The following is a 17,491-nucleotide window of genomic DNA, read 5'->3' as shown; positions in this document are numbered from 1 at the left end:
CAATTTGAAAATGCTGGGCAGCTTGAGAATGCTGACAGCTCTAAATAATTTTAAAAGCCTAATATTTTAAGGTATGCAATTTGCCAGGGGCAGGAGAATCTACTTTTAACATTTATTCTAAAATAGACCACATTATTTTAAAGATTTAAAAATGCTTATATGTTTCAGGATTAATTTCATAGTAGTTTCACTGATTAGTGATAGGATAAGAAAAGTAACTTAAGAAGAAGATAATTTCCCTACACAAGCAAACTTGAGCTTATAAGGCTGTTGTAGCTAAACACACCTCATGTTTCAGGATGGACAGATAGACAGATAAAACTGATTTACAACACATAAATAAATGCGAGAGTTAAACTGTTCCGGCAGATGAACTTAAAACGTTCCCTCCTGCTAACTTTGGGCTGTTCTTAAGAGTACAGAGAGAGAAAGGGGGGAAAAACCCCCAACACATTTCTTTTCACCCTGTTTGCTGGCCAAACAAACAAGGTAAGAATATATCATTTGGTGGCTTATTTTAAGCAGAATTTCTAGCAGAATTTTAAAATTCTTTTCTCTTTGGATTAGAGACAATTAACAATTAACCTTTACCTCACACACAAAGACTTCAACACATATACACACAAAGACAAGGAAAAGAGAACAGAAAAGGGAAACAGAAGTTTTAGTTTTACACATCCTGGTCATTTCCACCATAGATCTCAGTTAACTCAAATTAGGGAAGGCACAAATCTTAAACATACCACATGGTTGCATAGAAAGAGAGAAAGAAAAAAAATCACTATTTCTATATTTTAATTTCCTTTTAAGTACCTTTATTTAGCCAAATTGTTTTCCCAGCAAAGCCCTGAGCAAAGCCCATTCTTCACAAATTTCTCTTGCTCACTTCCTTTTCATACAGGCTAGGACAGGCACTTGCCTCTCGTCCCATGCCTTGAGCAAATCTCCAATAGGTAATCTAGACTTGACCCTCAAGCTATAGCTTCCCTTGTTCCCTTTACGATATGGGGTTCCAATTGGCTTAGTTGGGTCCTAGCGGCACTGCCCAGCCACTCTTAGCAACACTATCCCTGCTGCCCTGCCATCAGTTTGCGGGCACACAAAAAAAGATGCCTTGGAGGACTCTGGTTCCCTCACAGAGTATGGGATCCCCTAAAAGGGAATTTCCCGCCGTCACTTTTCAGACCAAAAAGGGGCCTGGGGAGGATCTGCCGCCCTCGGCTCAGACAGGTACAGATGCCTCCGTCTTCTTCACCCACTGTCAGTTTTCAGACTTAGGACGAGTCTGGGAGGACCTCTGCTTAGTGCAGTAGTACAGGCCCCTCGTGCAGATGGGTTTTGCTTACAGGGCATTACCAGCTGGTTGCCCAAATCCAGTTCTCTCATTCACTCATTCCATTCCATTTTCACACAGCCTCTTCCTTTTCCCTAACAAAAGGTCCTGCACTCTGGCCAAACCCCCATGCTTTCCAGGGTCTGCCCTTTTAATATTTCCTTCTCTGGGGGTGGGGGGCTGACTTCCCACACAACAATAAGGTTTTTCTTTTTAACTAAGCCAGTACTTTGCTCTTGTCTCTTTCCAAATGTTTATGGATTTCCCAAATCATTCCATATACATTTGGAACCATCTAAATAGTCCTGATCCTGCTGAGTTTCCAAAACCAGACAAATCCAGCAGATGCTGCCAGAAGTGGTCTACAAAACCTGATATGCTTTAGCTTTTGTGTCTAAAACATATAAAACATATAAAATTTTTAGAATAGAATACAGCTGAAAGGGACTTTGGAGATCTTCTAGTCCATCCCCCCAACTTAAGCAGGAGAGTGTGGTGGCGCATCAGCTTCCTCTGTTCCTGGAGGAAACTGATTATCTTGACCTGTACCAATCGGGTTTCAGGCCCAGGTACAGCATGGAGACGGCATTGGTCGCACTGGTGAATGATCTCTGGCGGGCTTGGGTATCCTACTGAGGCGTCTCGGGGTTGGGAGTGGGAGGCACTGTTTTACGGTGGTTCTGGGCCGCTCGCAGTCGGTGTTGACGGGAGGGCAAAGGTCCGCCCCGAGGTCTCTCATTTGTGGAGTCCCTCAGGGGTTGGTCCTCTCTCCCCTCCTGTTCAATATCTACATGAAACCGCTGGGCGAGCTCATTCGTGGTTTCAGGGTGGGGTATCATCAGTACGCTGATGATACCCAACTTTTTCTTTCCACCCCGAACCAACCCAGTGATGCACTCGACGTGATGTCCCGTTGCCTGGAGGCAGTCCAGGTTTGGATGGGGAGAAACAGTCTTCGTCTCAATCCTGCCAAGACTGAGTGGCTGTACATACCGGCATCTCGGGTTAGCCAGGTCGTTCCATCATTAATGATGGGGGGTGAGGTGTTACCCCCTGTCGATAGGGCTCGCAACTTGGGCGCCCTCTTGGATTCACAGCTCAATTTTGAAGACCATATAGGAGCCGTGACCAGGGGGGCTTTTGCCCAGTTTCACCTGGTGCGCCAGTTGCAGCCCTATCTGGACCGAGATGCCCTACGCACAGTCACCCATGCGCTCGTGACCTCCCGGTTAGACTACTGCAATGCTCTCTACATGGGGCTGCCCTTGAGGACCACTCGGAGGCTTCAACTGGTGCAGAATGCAGCCGTGCGAGTTGTTATGGGAGTTTCCCGATACTCCCGTGTAACACCTCTTCTCCGTGAGCTGCATTGGCTTCCGGTTGCCCTCCAGGTGAGATTCAAGGTGCTGGTAATGACCTATAAAGCCCTAAATGGCTTGGGTCCAGATTATCTAAGGGAACACCTGCTGCCGGCATCAACTTCCCATCGTCCTGTGCACTCCCACAGGGAGGGCCTTCTCAGGGTACCGCCGGTTAAGGAATGCCGGCGGGTTATTCCCAGGGGAAGGGCGTTCTCTGTGGGCGCGCTGGCCCTATGGAACCAACTTCCCCCAGAACTCAGGACTGCCCCCGACCTTCGCTCATTTTGCCGGGATTTGAAAACCTGGTTCTTTGAGCTGTTTTGCCCAGACTGAGGGGTTTTAATTTATTTTAATTTAATTGGGTTTTAGTTAACTTCAGGGAGTGTAATTTAATTAATAGTTTCAATTGATTTTAATTTTGTATACTATGTATTTTAATTTTCCCTGTAAACCGCCCTGAGTCCTACGGGAATAGGGCGGTATATAAATTTAAATAATAAATAAATAAATAAATAAATAAATAAATAAATAAATATACCATCTCAGACAAGTGACTGTCCAGTCTCTTCTTAAAAACCTCCATTGATGAAGCACCCACAATTTCTAAGACAAGCTGTTCCACTGGTTAATTGTCATCACTGTTAGGAAGTTTCTCCTTAATTCCAGGTTGCTTCTCTCTTTGCTCAATTTCCAAACATTGTGTAAGAATCCATTTATATCCCATTCATATATCCCTATCTGTATGTTCTAAAATCTTACATCCCTCACTGGATTCTGCCATTCCCAAGGAGGAGAAGACAAGATGTTAATTGGCTATCATTATCCATTTGTTGCAAGGGTGTTTATTTCAGCCTGCTTGGCCACCATCATTAGACCAGGGGAAGAACCTTTGAACTGAGAAGAACAAAGAAAGGGAGAGGGGTGGGGGAGAGATCTGGTTTGTATCTCTGATTAGAATCTGAAAGGGAGGAAGGAAATGTCGTAAAGGCATGGAAGATCCCTTTTCCCTTGGAAGGTTTTGACACCTGAACCTTAATTGATCTGGGACTGACCAAATGGACTGAGGGGAGGGGGGGTTCACTCAGGGACATTTTAAAAGTACCAACCTGTAACACAGTTTTGAGATCCTGTCTAGATTTTCCACCGACAATCATGTTTTAGTAAAAAGTTCTTTTTTGGACAATTCTGTCTCCAGGAGTTCTTCTTTCCTAAGACGTGGATTGGGGTGGGACCTTACACATTGTTTCTTGTCCTGCCCTCTGGTGCTTTGGAGAATAATTTGACTCCCTTTTCTTTTGGCAGCCACTCAAATACTGGAGTACTGCTGTCATGTTACCCCTGTTTCTTCTTTTCCTTAGACTAGCCAAACCCAAGTCTTGCAGCCATTTTATATCCATCTTGTTTAAAATTAAATGGAAACTGCCATTAAATCTTGTATTTCTTAACATATTTGTTTGGAGGCCCAAATAATTGCTCAATAACATTATATTATTACTCAAAAGAGCCATAAATAAAGGACAATTATTTCCAATTTCTAATGGTATTTATTCAGTTAGAATCCAAGTATTTATATAAGTTTATATTTAAAGAATAAAGCAGAACAAAATACAAATGTGTTTAAAACTATCAGTACAATCCAATATTCTGAAAAATAATTTCAGTGTATCTACCAACATTCTATTACATAGAAAATGAAAATAATTAGCTTTTACTTGGAAAAAAGATACAAAAATAAAAAGTCAGCACTGTAAAGTTCAAGCTGGTCTCATTTTTGTGTTCCCCTATACTCTTTTCAGTAGTTGAATTCAAAGAATAGCTTATATTAACAGTGTCTTATCACTGTGGGCATAGTCATCAGCTCTCAAGCAACAGGTGTGGCTTTAGAAGAAACTAGGTGAGTCTTAATAATAGTTGGTTTATGAGATAACCATTGAAGCCTATTATAGGTGGTTAGTAGATTACTAATGGAGCTATATAATAGTTTCCTTCATACAGTGCTGTTTGGAAGTAGCAACAGAATTGTGACAATTCTGTGAAGTACCAGCTTTTACTCAATTTCTGTTTGTGTCAATTCTGGCTGGGATATTTCTGAATCTGCAAAACAGAAAATGAGAAGAAAGTTAATAATTTCATCAAGACACAGTATTTCTGCTTTACTAAACAAAAAAGTATATAGGGGAGGGAGGGGAAACAGAAGGGCTTCACTATTTTAAAAATGAATAATAAAAACTGGGATATCACTTCTTTAAACAAGACAATGAATGTCCAATTTTTATTTTACTTGGCAATATTGAAGATTGTAAATAACATTAAATTTGACTTGCCATGAGCTTGAAATATTGTATAAAATATTGCACATGAAAAGGTTTTGAATAACTATGATTCAATACAAATTAAACATATTAATTTCATTCCCAAAGTATTCAAAGTGCTTTTACAAAATATGTAGGATTTTAAAACAGGTTAAACTTGGAATTTCATGGACATATGAAATGTAAAAGCACTTACTACAATTCATTTACTATTTATTTTTATTTTTTATTTTATTTTAATCCCATTTATATCCCGCCCTTCTCCGAAGACTCAGGGCGGCTTACAATTTAAGCACAAACCAATGTGCTTAGCAATAGCCTTCATTCTATGTATATGCCTGCTAATTAGGACTTTCGCCCCCCCCCCAAGCGGCATTATTACAAAGTCAGCTTATTGCCCCCAACAATCTGGGTCCTCATTTTACCTACCTCGGAAGGATAGAAGGCTGAGTCAACCTTGAGCCTGGAGGGATGCGAACCTGCACTAATTGCAGGCAGCTGGTGTTACTTAAGGAGGCATTAGCCCACTGCTCCACCATTTAATATTGGAAAACCTATAAACTAATATCAACTGAAAGACTGAGCTTTTTCAAGAAGTAGATGCAGATTTATTTTTCTGCATATTAAATCTATCCATAACTACCTGACATAACTGACCCTTCTGGCAACTACTGCTGTTAGTAGTATAGTTGATGGCACCTAGCCTTAAAATATCCTCAGATCTTTCCATAAATAAAAGATGGACTATGAATATATTTGGAAGTTCAGATTATGTGGGAGAGAAAAATCAAGCCAAGCAATCCCAGTTTTGAAACATTGATTGTACTATATGACACATGGGAAAACTTTTATTTAAAGCTATTGGGGTGGGGCTTTCTAGATATGGGGGCTTTCTAGACAAAATTTTGATTTCAGATATTTATTTTAAATTAAACTTTAAGCAACTGCAGATATGACCCTGTAATATCGAGATTATCTTTTCCCACTTTTTAGTGCATCTTTTAATATTAACCATGAGTGTTCTATAGTATATGCCACAACCACACCAAATTTTAAGAGGGCCACTAATAGGTACAATACTTCTCTAAACTGGTTTACAATTCTGAAATGCTTTTCCTTGACAGAATAATTAACATTGCTTTTAAGTATTGTTTGCTTGTAAAATATGCTAGTTTGGTCTACTTTAAAAGCCTGTGAAAATGGAAATTATTTTTTGGAAATATTCAATTATATTTTTCAGCATTGTTAGGTTATTTTCTTTTTATCATGTTTTGATATACCATTGCGCCTGTCAAGACACCTAACAAAATAATATTAATTATTTACATAAATAAATTTATTTATTTATTTATTTATTTAATTGTATTTATATACCGCCCTATTCCCTGAGGACTCAGGGCGGTTTACAGGGAATTAAAAATCCAAAATACAAAAATTAAGAACCAAATTAAAAAAAAATTAAATTAACCCTGTAGTCAGTTAAAAAAGAACCCCAAATTAAAAATTCCTCCTCAGTCTGGGCCCGAGAGCTCGAAGAGCCAGGTCTTCAGGCCCCGGCGGAATGATCGGAGGTCGGGGGCAGTCCTCAGCTCCACCGGCAGCTGGTTCCAGAGGGCAGGCGCTCCCACAGAGAAGGCCCTATCCCTGGGTGTCACCCGCCGGCAATCTCTCACCGGCGGAACCCTGAGCAGACCCTCCCTGTGGGAGCGCACTGGGCGAAGGGCGTTTGATGCCGGCAGCAGGTGTTCCCTCAAATAACCCGGACCCAGGCCATGTAGGGCTTTATAGGTGATAACCAGCACCTTGAATTTCACCCGGAGGGCAACCGGAAGCCAATGCAGCTCGCGGAGTAGAGGTGTTACATGGGAGTATCGGGAAACCCCCATTACAACTCGCGCGGCCGCATTCTGCACCAGTTGAAGCCTCCGAGTGGTCTTCAAGGGCAGCCCCATGTAGAGAGCGTTACAGTAGTCCAAACGGGAGGTCACAAGCGCATGAGTGACTGTGCGTAGGGCGTCTCGGTCCAAATAGGGACGCAACTGGCGCACCAGGCGAACCTGTGCAAAAGCCCCCCTGGTCACGGCTCCTATATGATCTTCAAAATTGAGCCGTGAATCCAGGAGGACGCCTAAGTTGCGAGCCCTATCAACGGGGGGCAACACCTCACCCCCCATCGTTAGAGGTGGAATAACATGGTTAACCCGAGACGCCAATATGCAGAGCCACTCAGTCTTGGCGGGATTGAGACGAAGCCTGTTTCTCCCCATCCAGACCTGAACCGCCTCCAGGCACCGGGACATCACGGAGAGGGCATCACTGGGTTGGTTTGGGGTGGAAAGAAAAAGTTGGGTATCATCAGCGTACTGGTGATACCCCACCCCAAAACCACGAATGATCTCACCCAGCGGCTTCATGTAGATGTTGAACAGGAGAGGCGAGAGAACCGACCCCTGAGGAACTCCACAAACGAGAGACCTCGGGGCGGATCTCTGCCCTCCTGTCAACACCGACTGCGAGCGGCCCTGGAGGTAGGAGGAGAACCACCGTAAAACGGTGCCTCCCACTCCCAACCCCCTGAGACGTCGCAGCAGGATACCATGGTCGATGGTATCAAAAGCCGCTGAGAGATCTAATAGGACCAGGACAGAGGAGCAGCCCCTGTCCCTAGCCCTCCAGAGATCATTCACCAGTGCGACCAATGCCGTCTCCGTGCTGTGTCCGGGCCTGAAGCCCGATTGGTACGGGTCCAGATAATCAGTTTCCTCCAGGAACATAGGGAGCTGATGCGCCACCACACTCTCAACAACCTTCGCCAGAAAGCGAAGGTTGGAGACTGGACGATAGTTGTTTAAAACAGCCGGGTCCAAAGCAGGCTTCTTGAGGAGGGGTCTCACCACCGCCTCCTTCAGGGCGGCAGGGAAGACACCCTCCTTCAAAGAAGCAGTTATTACTGCATGGAACCAGCCTCGTGTTCCCTCCCGAGCCGCATAAGCTAGCCAGGAGGGGCACGGATCCAACAAACAGGTGGTGGAGCTCAGTCTCCCCATGATCCTGTCCACATCATCAGGGGAAACAGGGTCGAACTCAGTCCAGATAACATGCTCAAGACCGCCTGATTCCTCCACATCAGACTCTGCCCAGTCAGAGTCCAGGCCGGTCCGGATCCGAGCGATTTTGTCCGCCAGATGATGACTAAACTCCTCGGCTCGTCCCTGCAAGGGATCCTCTCTCACCTCCTGACTAAGGAGGGAGCGAGTCACCCTAAACAGGGCGGCCGGGCGATTATCTGCGGATGCGACAAGGGCGGCAAAGTAGTTAGACTTCGCCGTCCTTATCGCCGCAAGATAAGACCTTATAAAGGTTCTTAACTGCAATCGGTCGGATTCGGATCGGCTGGATCTCCAACCGCTCTCTAGACCTCGTCTCCGACGCTTCATCTCCCGGAGCTCCACAGAGAACCATGGGGCCCAACGGGATCTGCGCCGAATCAGAGGTCGCATGGGTACAACGCAGTCGAGTGCCCTGGTGGCAGCCGTTTCCCAGGCCTCCACCAGAGCATCAACTGGGCTGTGGGTAAGGGTGATAGGTATCGGCCCATGTCTTAATGAGAAAAACATTTAAAACATCTAGGTGAATTTTAATTTAATTTAATTTAATTTAATAATATTTGTATACCGCCCTTCTCCCTGAGGACTCAGGGCGGTTCACAGGGCAGAATAAAATACTAAATACAAACGTTAAAAAGAGATTAAATAGTTGCCCATATTAAAACAGTTAAAATAGAATTCTAAAACACCAAGTTAAAAACTAAACCACCAAAAATAAAAAACCCCACCAATCCCCATCAGGCTAGGCCGGCTTGTACAAACAGAAAGGTCTTGAGATCGCGACGAAAGGAGCGAAGATCGGGCGCCATCCGGAGCTCTACCGGTAGCTGGTTCCACAGCTCCGGAGCGCCCACAGAGAAGGATCTCCCCCTGGGGGCCACCAATCGACATTCTCTGATCGGTGGCACCCTGAGGAGGCCCTCTCTGTGGGAACGCACAGGGCGCAGGGAGCTTGATGCCGGCAGCAGATGTTCCCCAAGGTACTCCGGCCCCATGCCATGGAGTGCTTTGAACACCGTTACCAGTACCTTGAATCTCACCCGGAAGACAACTGGCAACCAATGCAGCTCACGGAGCAGCGGTGTAACGTGGGAGTATCGGGAGACTCCCAACACAACTCTCGCGGCTGCATTCTGTACCAGTTGGAGCTTCCGGGTGGTCCTCAAGGGCAGCCCCATGTAGAGAGCGTTGCAGTAGTCCAGACGAGAGGACACGAGCGCATGAGTGACCGTGCACAAATCATCCCGGCTAAGATAGGGCCGCAACTGGCGCACCAGGCGAACCTGGGCGAAGGCCCCCCTAGTCACAGCTCCTACATGGTCTTCCAAGGTGAGCCGTGAATCTAGGAGGACTCCCAAGTTGCGAGCCCTATCTACGGGGGGTAATAGTTCACCCCCCATAGCCAGAGGTGGAATATCCGAATAAACCCGGGATGAAGGTATGCAAAGCCACTCAGTCTTGTCGGGGTTGAGTTGAAGTCTGTTCCTCCCCATCCAGACCCGAACCGCCTCCAGGCACCGGGACATCACGTTGAGGGCATCACTGGGGTGGTTTGGGGTCGAAAGGAAAAGTTGGGTATCATCAGCGTACTGATGATACCCAACTCCAAAGCCACGAATGATCTCACCCAGCGGCTTCATGTAGATGTTGAACAGGAGAGGCGAGAGGACCGACCCCTGAGGAACTCCACAAATGAGAGACCTCGCGGTCGACCTCTGCCCTCCTGCCAACACCGACTGCGAACGTCCCTGGAGATAGGAGGAGAACCACTGTAAAACTGTGCCTCCCACTCCCAGTCCCCTGAGACGCCGCAGCAAGATACCATGGTCGATGGTATCGAAAGCCGCCGAGAGGTCTAATAGGACTAGAACAGAGGAATATCCCCTGTCCCGAGCCCTCCAGAGATCATTCACCAGCGCGACCAATGCCGTCTCCGTGCTGTGCCCGGGCCTGAAACCCGATTGGTATGGGTCTAGATAATCCGCTTCATCCAGGACCAGAGGGAGCTGATGCGCCACCACACTCTCAACAACCTTCGCAAGAAAGCGAAGGTTGGAGACAGGACGAAAGTTGTTTAATACAGCTGGGTCCAAGGCAGGCTTCTTGAGGAGAGGCCTCACCACCGCCTCTTTCAAGACGGCGGGGAAGCTACCCTCACTCAGAGAAGCCGATATAACTGCCTGGAACCAGCTGCGTGTCCTCTCCCGGGCTGCATAGACCAGCCAGGAAGGGCACGGGTCCAATAAACATGTGGTGGTGCTCAGCCTCCCCATGATCCTGTCCACTTCCTCCGGAGTCACAGAATCAAACTCCTCCCAGGTGATATCGACAAGACCGCCCGTGTCCTGATCGTCAGACTCTGCCCAGTCAGAGTCCAGACCGGTCCGAATCAGAGCGATTTTGTCCGACAGATGTTGGTTAAACTCCTCGGCACGACCCTGCAAGGGATCCTCCCTCACCTCCTGATTTAGGAGGGAGCGAGTCACCCTAAACAGGGCGGCCGGGCGATTATCTGCGGACGCGATAAGGGTGGCGAAGTGGTTAGACCTCGCCTCCCTTATCGCAGCGAGATAAGACCTAATGTGGGCTCTTAGTCGCAATCGGTCGGATTCGGATCGGCTGGACCTCCAACCGCTCTCTAGGCCCCGTCTCCGACGCTTCATCTCCCGGAGCTCCGCAGAGAACCATGGAGCTCGACGAGATCTGCACCGGGTCAGGGGCCGCAGGGGTACAACTCGGTCAAGAGCCTCAGTGGCCGTCCTTTCCCAGGCTTCCACTAAGGCGTCTGCCGAGCTGTGAGCAAGGGAGGCAGGTGGGGACCCCAGCGCTGCCTGGAACCTCTGGGGATCCATTAAGCGTCTGGGGCGGTACCATTTAATTGGTTCCACACACCCACGGCGGGGGGTGGCAAAACGGAAGACCAGCCGCAGGAGATGATGATCGGTCCATGACAGGGGCATAATAATTGGAGAGCCCCCACCAAGATCATCTAACCACCGTCCAGATAAGAAAACTAGGTCAAGGGTGTGGCCTCCCTCATGAGTCGGTCCCGAAATTACTTGCGTCAGGTCCATGGCCGTCATGGAAGCCATGAACTCCCGAGCCAACTCAGATGATCCTCCCAGCGATGGTAGATTGAAGTCCCCCAAAACTATAAGTTTGGGGAACTCAACCACCAGCCCAGAGAGGACATCGAGCAGCTCAGGCAGGGCTGCTGCTGCGTGACTAGGCGAAAGGTACACCAGCAGCAAGCCCAACTGCGCACCAGGGCCGCATCTCAAAAAGAGAGACTCACACCCGACTATCTGAGGAACGGTGGCCTCCCGCGGACACAAGGTCTCCCTCATAACAACAGCCACACCCCCACCCCTACCCTGAGCCCGAGGCCGGTGCAGCACCCGGAAACCTGGTGGGCAAAGGTCGACCAGAGGAATCCCGCCCTCTGGGCCCAACCAAGTCTCCGTGATGCAAGCCAGGTCCGCCTGCTCACCCTCGACCAGGTCACGAACGAGAGGAGCCTTATTAGAGACAGACCTGGCATTCAAGTACACCAGCCGGAGCTCAGGGGGCTGCACACCCTCACTCCCGGGACCTTGGGGTAGAGGCAGAGGGTCGGAGTGCCTCACCGCTTGTAAGCAGCGGAGAGGCCTTCCCTGAGATTGATACGGCCCTCTGCTCCTACATCTGCTGCCATTCCCTGATGTCGTGCCATTCCCTGATGTCTAATTAACTTTCTAATATTATGAACATATGACATTTCTTGGACTTAGTTTTCTTAAAATAATGTAAATACAGTCTTTACATATTTACTATTGTGTTAAAAAATCTATTTAGATAGAAATTATTTCTTTTTTTTGTCCATGCATCTTTGCTAAAAAAATCATACTGAATTCAGTGGGAAGTGTGCAGTCTTGCAATTTGAGGAGGCAGATATGAAAAAAGTTATTTTTAGGCACTTAGTTTCATCCTCCATGGAAGAGGCTGGAATGTACAGGTAGTTCTTGACTTATGACCACAACTGAGCCCAAACCTTCTGTTAAGCAAGACAGTTAAGTGGTTTTGCCCCATTTTACAACCCTTCTTGCCACAGTTGTTTAATGAATCATTAATTAGTAACACGGTTGTAAAATGAATCTGGGTCTACCATTGAATTTGCTTGTCAAAACATTGAGAAAGCTGATCACATGGCCCTGGGACACAGCAACCTTCATAAATATGAACCAGTTGCCAAGCATCCAAATTTTGATCACATGACCATGGGAATGCTGCAGTTGTAAGTATGAAAAATGGTCATAAGTCACTTTTTTCAGTGCTGTTGTAACTTCAAACAATCACTAAACAAATGGTTATAAGCCATAAACTACCTATAGTTAAAAGAACAAGAGTTCTTCTGACATATAAGAGTTTAATATTTAATTCTAATTTACTTTCAGACCATTCCATTTTGTTTCCAGTATATCATTAATTCATTGGATGCAGGGTTTTTAAATAATCACTTTAATCAGTAATTTCTTTTTGTTTTACAACAGAATACAAATACAGCCCATGGAGTTATTGTATAAGTCTACGTCTGTGCCATTCTTTACAGATACCTCATAAATGAAAAGAATGAACTTCCCTATCATAAGAATTAAATTCTATTTTGAATGTGATGAATATTACCTGAATTTGGATAGTTGGTTTAGAACCAACTCTGTATTTTTTAATGTTACATAAAAGAACCATTATTATTTCCTAATAAAGGGCCTACATGAAATATGCACAAGGGCAACATTAGTATAAGTTGTAGAAAGACTCAGGGCTAAGCTTGTAAGCCGCCCTGAGTCTTCGGAGAAGGGCGGGATATAAATGGAATTAAAATAAAATAAATAAAAATAAATAAATTTCATTTTGCATGCTGCATAACTAACAGCTATTTTGCATTAAACTCATGCATTTTAAAAAATAGTCTGCAAAAGGGTTCAGGAAAAGTAAACAAGAGCCTTCATATATACTAACCTCCGATTTATTCTGTTTCGAATTGAAGCTATCATATATAAAGTAGAAATAATTTCTACTTTATTATTTATTTATGTTATTATGCAAAATTACTATTTATTTATTTAACACTTCCTTATTTTTTGTCAACAAGGCCTAATTATTTCCCATTATAAGAAGAAACTTTACTGAATATTCTTGTACTTTCAGAAGTGCATTCAGGGGAGGAATGCATCATTCAATATTTGATTAACATTAAAAATATTTGTATTAACCATATGCCTAAAGGTACTTTTCCCAATTATTAAATTCTCTTCTAATAAAAAACAACAACAGCAAAATAGAATTCTTATGTTTGGCTATGTCAGAAATGGGCTGTTGGGATACGATCGTGGGTGGCATACATTCTGAGCTTGAAGAGTGACTTCTTAGGCTGGGCACCCATTTCAAGTCCAGATTGAGATTGAGATTTTCTTTTGTATGACAATGTATGTTTCCTAGCTTTCTGCCTCTTTTCTATTTTCTTCTGATACTCACTTGGAGGAAGAAGAGAATCTGCAAGAAATAATGGAAAAGGAATTCTTTACTTAAAATGCATTCTGAATAATATAAAGAGATGGGAAATCTATGATCCTCCAAAAGCTGTTGAATTGCAACCTTGTCCCATGGATAATAGAAATTCATCTGGAGGGCTATAGGTTCTGTTTCTAAGTTAGAATTCAGCCAATATGTTTTAACAATGGTCCAAAGCGCTTGCTTAAAGCAAAGTGACTACAAAAGATATTCAGATCTACATTAAACATTTAAATGTAATATGAATTTGGTTCTATAAAAACAATTAAGATTATGCATTTGAAACTGCACTTTGCAAAACTTACAAGACTACTTAAGCATCTGTGCCTGACTTCACAAAACAATTCTCTGTGGGTAGTTAAATGTGTGTACGCATATAATAGACTTTATCCATAGTCACTCACTCACTAGTCACTTTGATTATGCTATTATAATGCGTTCTACATGGGGCTGATTTTGAAGTGTATTTGGAAAGTAAATCTGATCCAGAATGCAATGACTCAAGTAGTTATGGACACTCCTTGTTGCACCATTGTAACACATTATTTTTGGAGCTGTACTGGCTATTGATTGTACATCAGATGTAATTCTATTTGGTGGTTACTGTTAAATACTGGGATCTTTTGAGGCATTGATGAGGCGAAGGTGAAAGTAACAGAACGTTTATTAGGTTAACACAGAAGCAGCTCTAACAGCCACTTTGACATCTATTTATATGGACCGCCGATAGGTGGTAGCCAATGAATTTTAAGCAATTCTCCAGCCCAAAAATACAAGCTTGTAAACTTGCAGACAGGCAATTAACTTTCAGACAACACAGCTATTATTCAATTATAATGGCCCATATAATTTACTTCAATACATAACACCCCTTGCCCCTAGATGGTTCACAGTTAAAGAATGAACGTAGTCCTGCAAGTACTTCAGTGGCTTCAACAACCTCTCCGAATGCCTTGGAGCCATTGGTGGTTCCCGGTCTACCAGTTCCCTTGCTTGGCTGGGTAGAACTCTCCGACCCCTTGTGTTCTGTACCAGCCTGCTACCGGCCCTGCAGAAAAGGCAACCCCTTTATAAACGGCAAGAGGCTGGAATGACGTCTGCCAAATTTATTACTACAAAAAACAAACAAGACACGAACCAAGATTCAGGAGCTTTGAAACACTATCTGAGCGGTTGCTTTCAGCAAACCAGCCCTCCCCAAACATTCCCTTTATAAAGAGTTCAGGGCGTGGCCTCTCTCTGCCTCCTTCCGAGAAGCCCCACAGCCTTCCTCTGTTTACTCCTACTTGACTGCCTCCTGCGTTGGGCGTCCTTGAACAGGGCCAGCTGTGGGTCATCTTCATCCACACTGTCAGGCTCACACAGCTGGGTCTCCATGGTGACCAAGTGGGAGGGGCCTGCCTGAGGGCTATCATCAGCAAGGTCTTCAACACCCCCCATCTCCTCTGATTCGTCTGACCCAACTGCCGAACCCACAGGCTGACCCTGAATCACAACACTATCCTGCACCGCAGGCCCTTCCCCCGGGTCTGCCGATCCGGATGCAGTCGGGATGGAAATTGTTCATGAAAAGCGGTCACCAATGCAGGGGCATGAACGGCGGTTGCGTCTTCCCAGGTGAAGTCCTCTGGTCCGTAACCTTTCCATTCAATCAGGTACTGGAAACGACCTTTCAGCCAACGGGAATCCCTGATGCTGGCGACCTTGTACTCGGGGGTGCTGCCTCCATCACGAGGTCCTGATGGGGGAGGTTCCGCTCGGCGGAGTGGACAAGCCGGTTGCTCGGGGACCAACAGAGACCGATGAAAGACTGGATGCACGCGCAGGGAACGTGGCAGAGTTAAGCGATAGGCGACCGGATTGATGACAGCCTCGACTGGGAACGGTCCTAAATATCAGTGATCTAACTTTCTCACCGGCCGTGTTGACGGTAGGTTCCTGGTGGACAACCAGACCCGATCTCCCACCGATAGTGGAGGCGTATCCCGTCTTGACCGATCAGCAAATCTTTTGTAATCGGCCTTGGCCTTCTCTAACTGACGTCGCACCAATCGATGGATCACCTGTAACTCTGCCATGAAGTCGTTCGCTGCCGGCTCCAGTGAGTCCACGGGAGAAAGGGGGGAAAACCGGGGGTGATATCCCACATTGGCCAAGAATGGTGTCATCTGTGTGGAGGTATGCTGCGAATTGTTAAATGCAAACTCAGCTATGGCCAGATAGTCCACCCAATTGTTTTGCTGCAGATTGACGTAGCAGCGCAGATATTGTTCCAGGATACCAATGACCTTCTCGGTTCCCCCGTCAGTTTGAGGATGATGCGCGGACGAGAGGCAAATCTTGATATCCAACGCATGCATCAACTCCTGCCAGAAGCGGGCTGTAAACTGGGCCCCCCTATCAGAGACGACTCTATCAGGGAGGCCGTGCAGCCGAAACACCTGCTGAATGAACATACGACTAGTGGCGTGGGCTGACGGTAAGCTGCGACAGGGGATGAAGTGCGCCATCTTGGTCAGCATGTCCACCACCACATACACTGCCGTAAAACCAGAGGATGGGGGTAAATCCATCAGAAAGTCCATGGACACAGCCCCCCAGGGTCTTTTGGGTGTTGGCAAGGGCTGCAGTAATCCAGGCGGGGCCCGTCGCTGACTTGGCCTGCCTGCATGGGATGCAGGAGGTAACATAGGACTGGACGTCGTGTCGGACTCGAGGCCACCAGAAGGTATGGGAGACCAGGTTCAGGGTCTTTTACAGGCCAAAATGCCCTGCCGCCGGGTTATCGTGACACTGGCTGAGGATGAGTCCCCTGAGTGGCCCTCCTGGAACGTAGAGCCGGTCACGATAATACAAGAGTCCATCCGTGACCGTCCAAGGAGAATCTGGCCCCACCTCCTCCTTCCGCTGAGCCACCCACACCTCCTGCTGCTGTGCCTCCCGGATCCGAGCCCGTATATCAACCGGCTCCCGCACCGCAGCAAAAGACTCGACGGAGATCACTGTCCTGGGCAGAAGCTTGTCTTCCACTTGGGAATATTCGGGCTTCCTGGACAGAGCATCCGCTCTTTGATTGTGCCCGCTAGGTATGTACCTCGATTTGATGCCGCGCTCCCTCCAGATGATGCCTCCAGGCCTCGAACGCCGCTTTGATGGCCAGCAGCTCCTTCTCCCAGATTGTATAATTGCGCTCCGAAGGGTTCAGTTTTCGTGAATGGTACGCGCAAGGGCAGAGGGTACCGCTGGGCATCGTTGCCTGGAGTAACACCGCCCCAATGGCAATGTCGGAGGCATCCGCCTCCACGACAAACGGCCGTTGCGGGTCAGGATGCTTCAAGATGGGCTCCTTCATGAAGGCTTCCTTCAAAATCTGGAAAGCCTGTTGTTCTGGAGCGTTCCACTGGAACCGAGTCTTCTTCTGCAGGAGCCGGGTGAGGGGGGCTGTCAAGGCAGCAAACCCAGGGATGAAAGTTTGGTAATAGTTGGCGAACCCAAGAAGTCGCTGAACATCCTTCACGCGACGCGGGGGTTGCCAACTCTGCAAAGACTCAACCTTACTCGGCTCCATGGCGATGCCCTCAGGAGAAATGCGGTGACCCAGGAAATCGATGGTCACCCGGTAGAACTGGCACTTCTCCAACTTGGCAAACAGCCGATGTTCTCGGAGTCGCTGCAGGACCTGATGGAGATGCTGATGGTGCACCTCACGCGATGGGGAGTAGATCAGGATGTCATCCAAGTAGATCACGACAAACTGATCCAACAAATCCCGGAAAATGTCATTCATGAAATGCTGAAACATGGCGGGGGCATTGGTCAGGCCAAACA

At 46.5% G+C, this 17,491-nt stretch overlaps 1 protein-coding gene across 1 annotated transcript in view; it reads right to left on the bottom strand.

Annotated features, from left to right (window-relative positions):
- Window positions 1–4,745: 4,745 nt before the first annotated feature.
- LOC308678987 (uncharacterized protein C7orf57 homolog) overlaps window positions 4,746–17,491 on the bottom strand; it is a gene marked incomplete at its 3' end in the record, with an annotated part of 151,161 nt that continues 138,415 nt past the window's right edge. The window contains exons 9-10 of the mRNA XM_081346216.1: window positions 13,495–13,645; window positions 4,746–4,788 (exon numbers count right to left, since the gene is read on the bottom strand). Coding sequence (XP_081202342.1) covers window positions 4,746–4,788; window positions 13,495–13,645 — 194 coding nt within the window. The remainder of the gene's footprint in view (window positions 4,789–13,494; window positions 13,646–17,491) is intronic.

The sequence above is a fragment of the Vipera berus genome (assembly GCF_964194415.1).
Source record: "Vipera berus genome assembly, chromosome: Z".
NCBI classification, from domain to species: Eukaryota; Metazoa; Chordata; class Lepidosauria; order Squamata; family Viperidae; genus Vipera; species Vipera berus.
The sequence above is the reverse complement of the archived record's forward strand: the minus strand, read 5'-3'. Positions and strand labels throughout refer to the sequence as shown.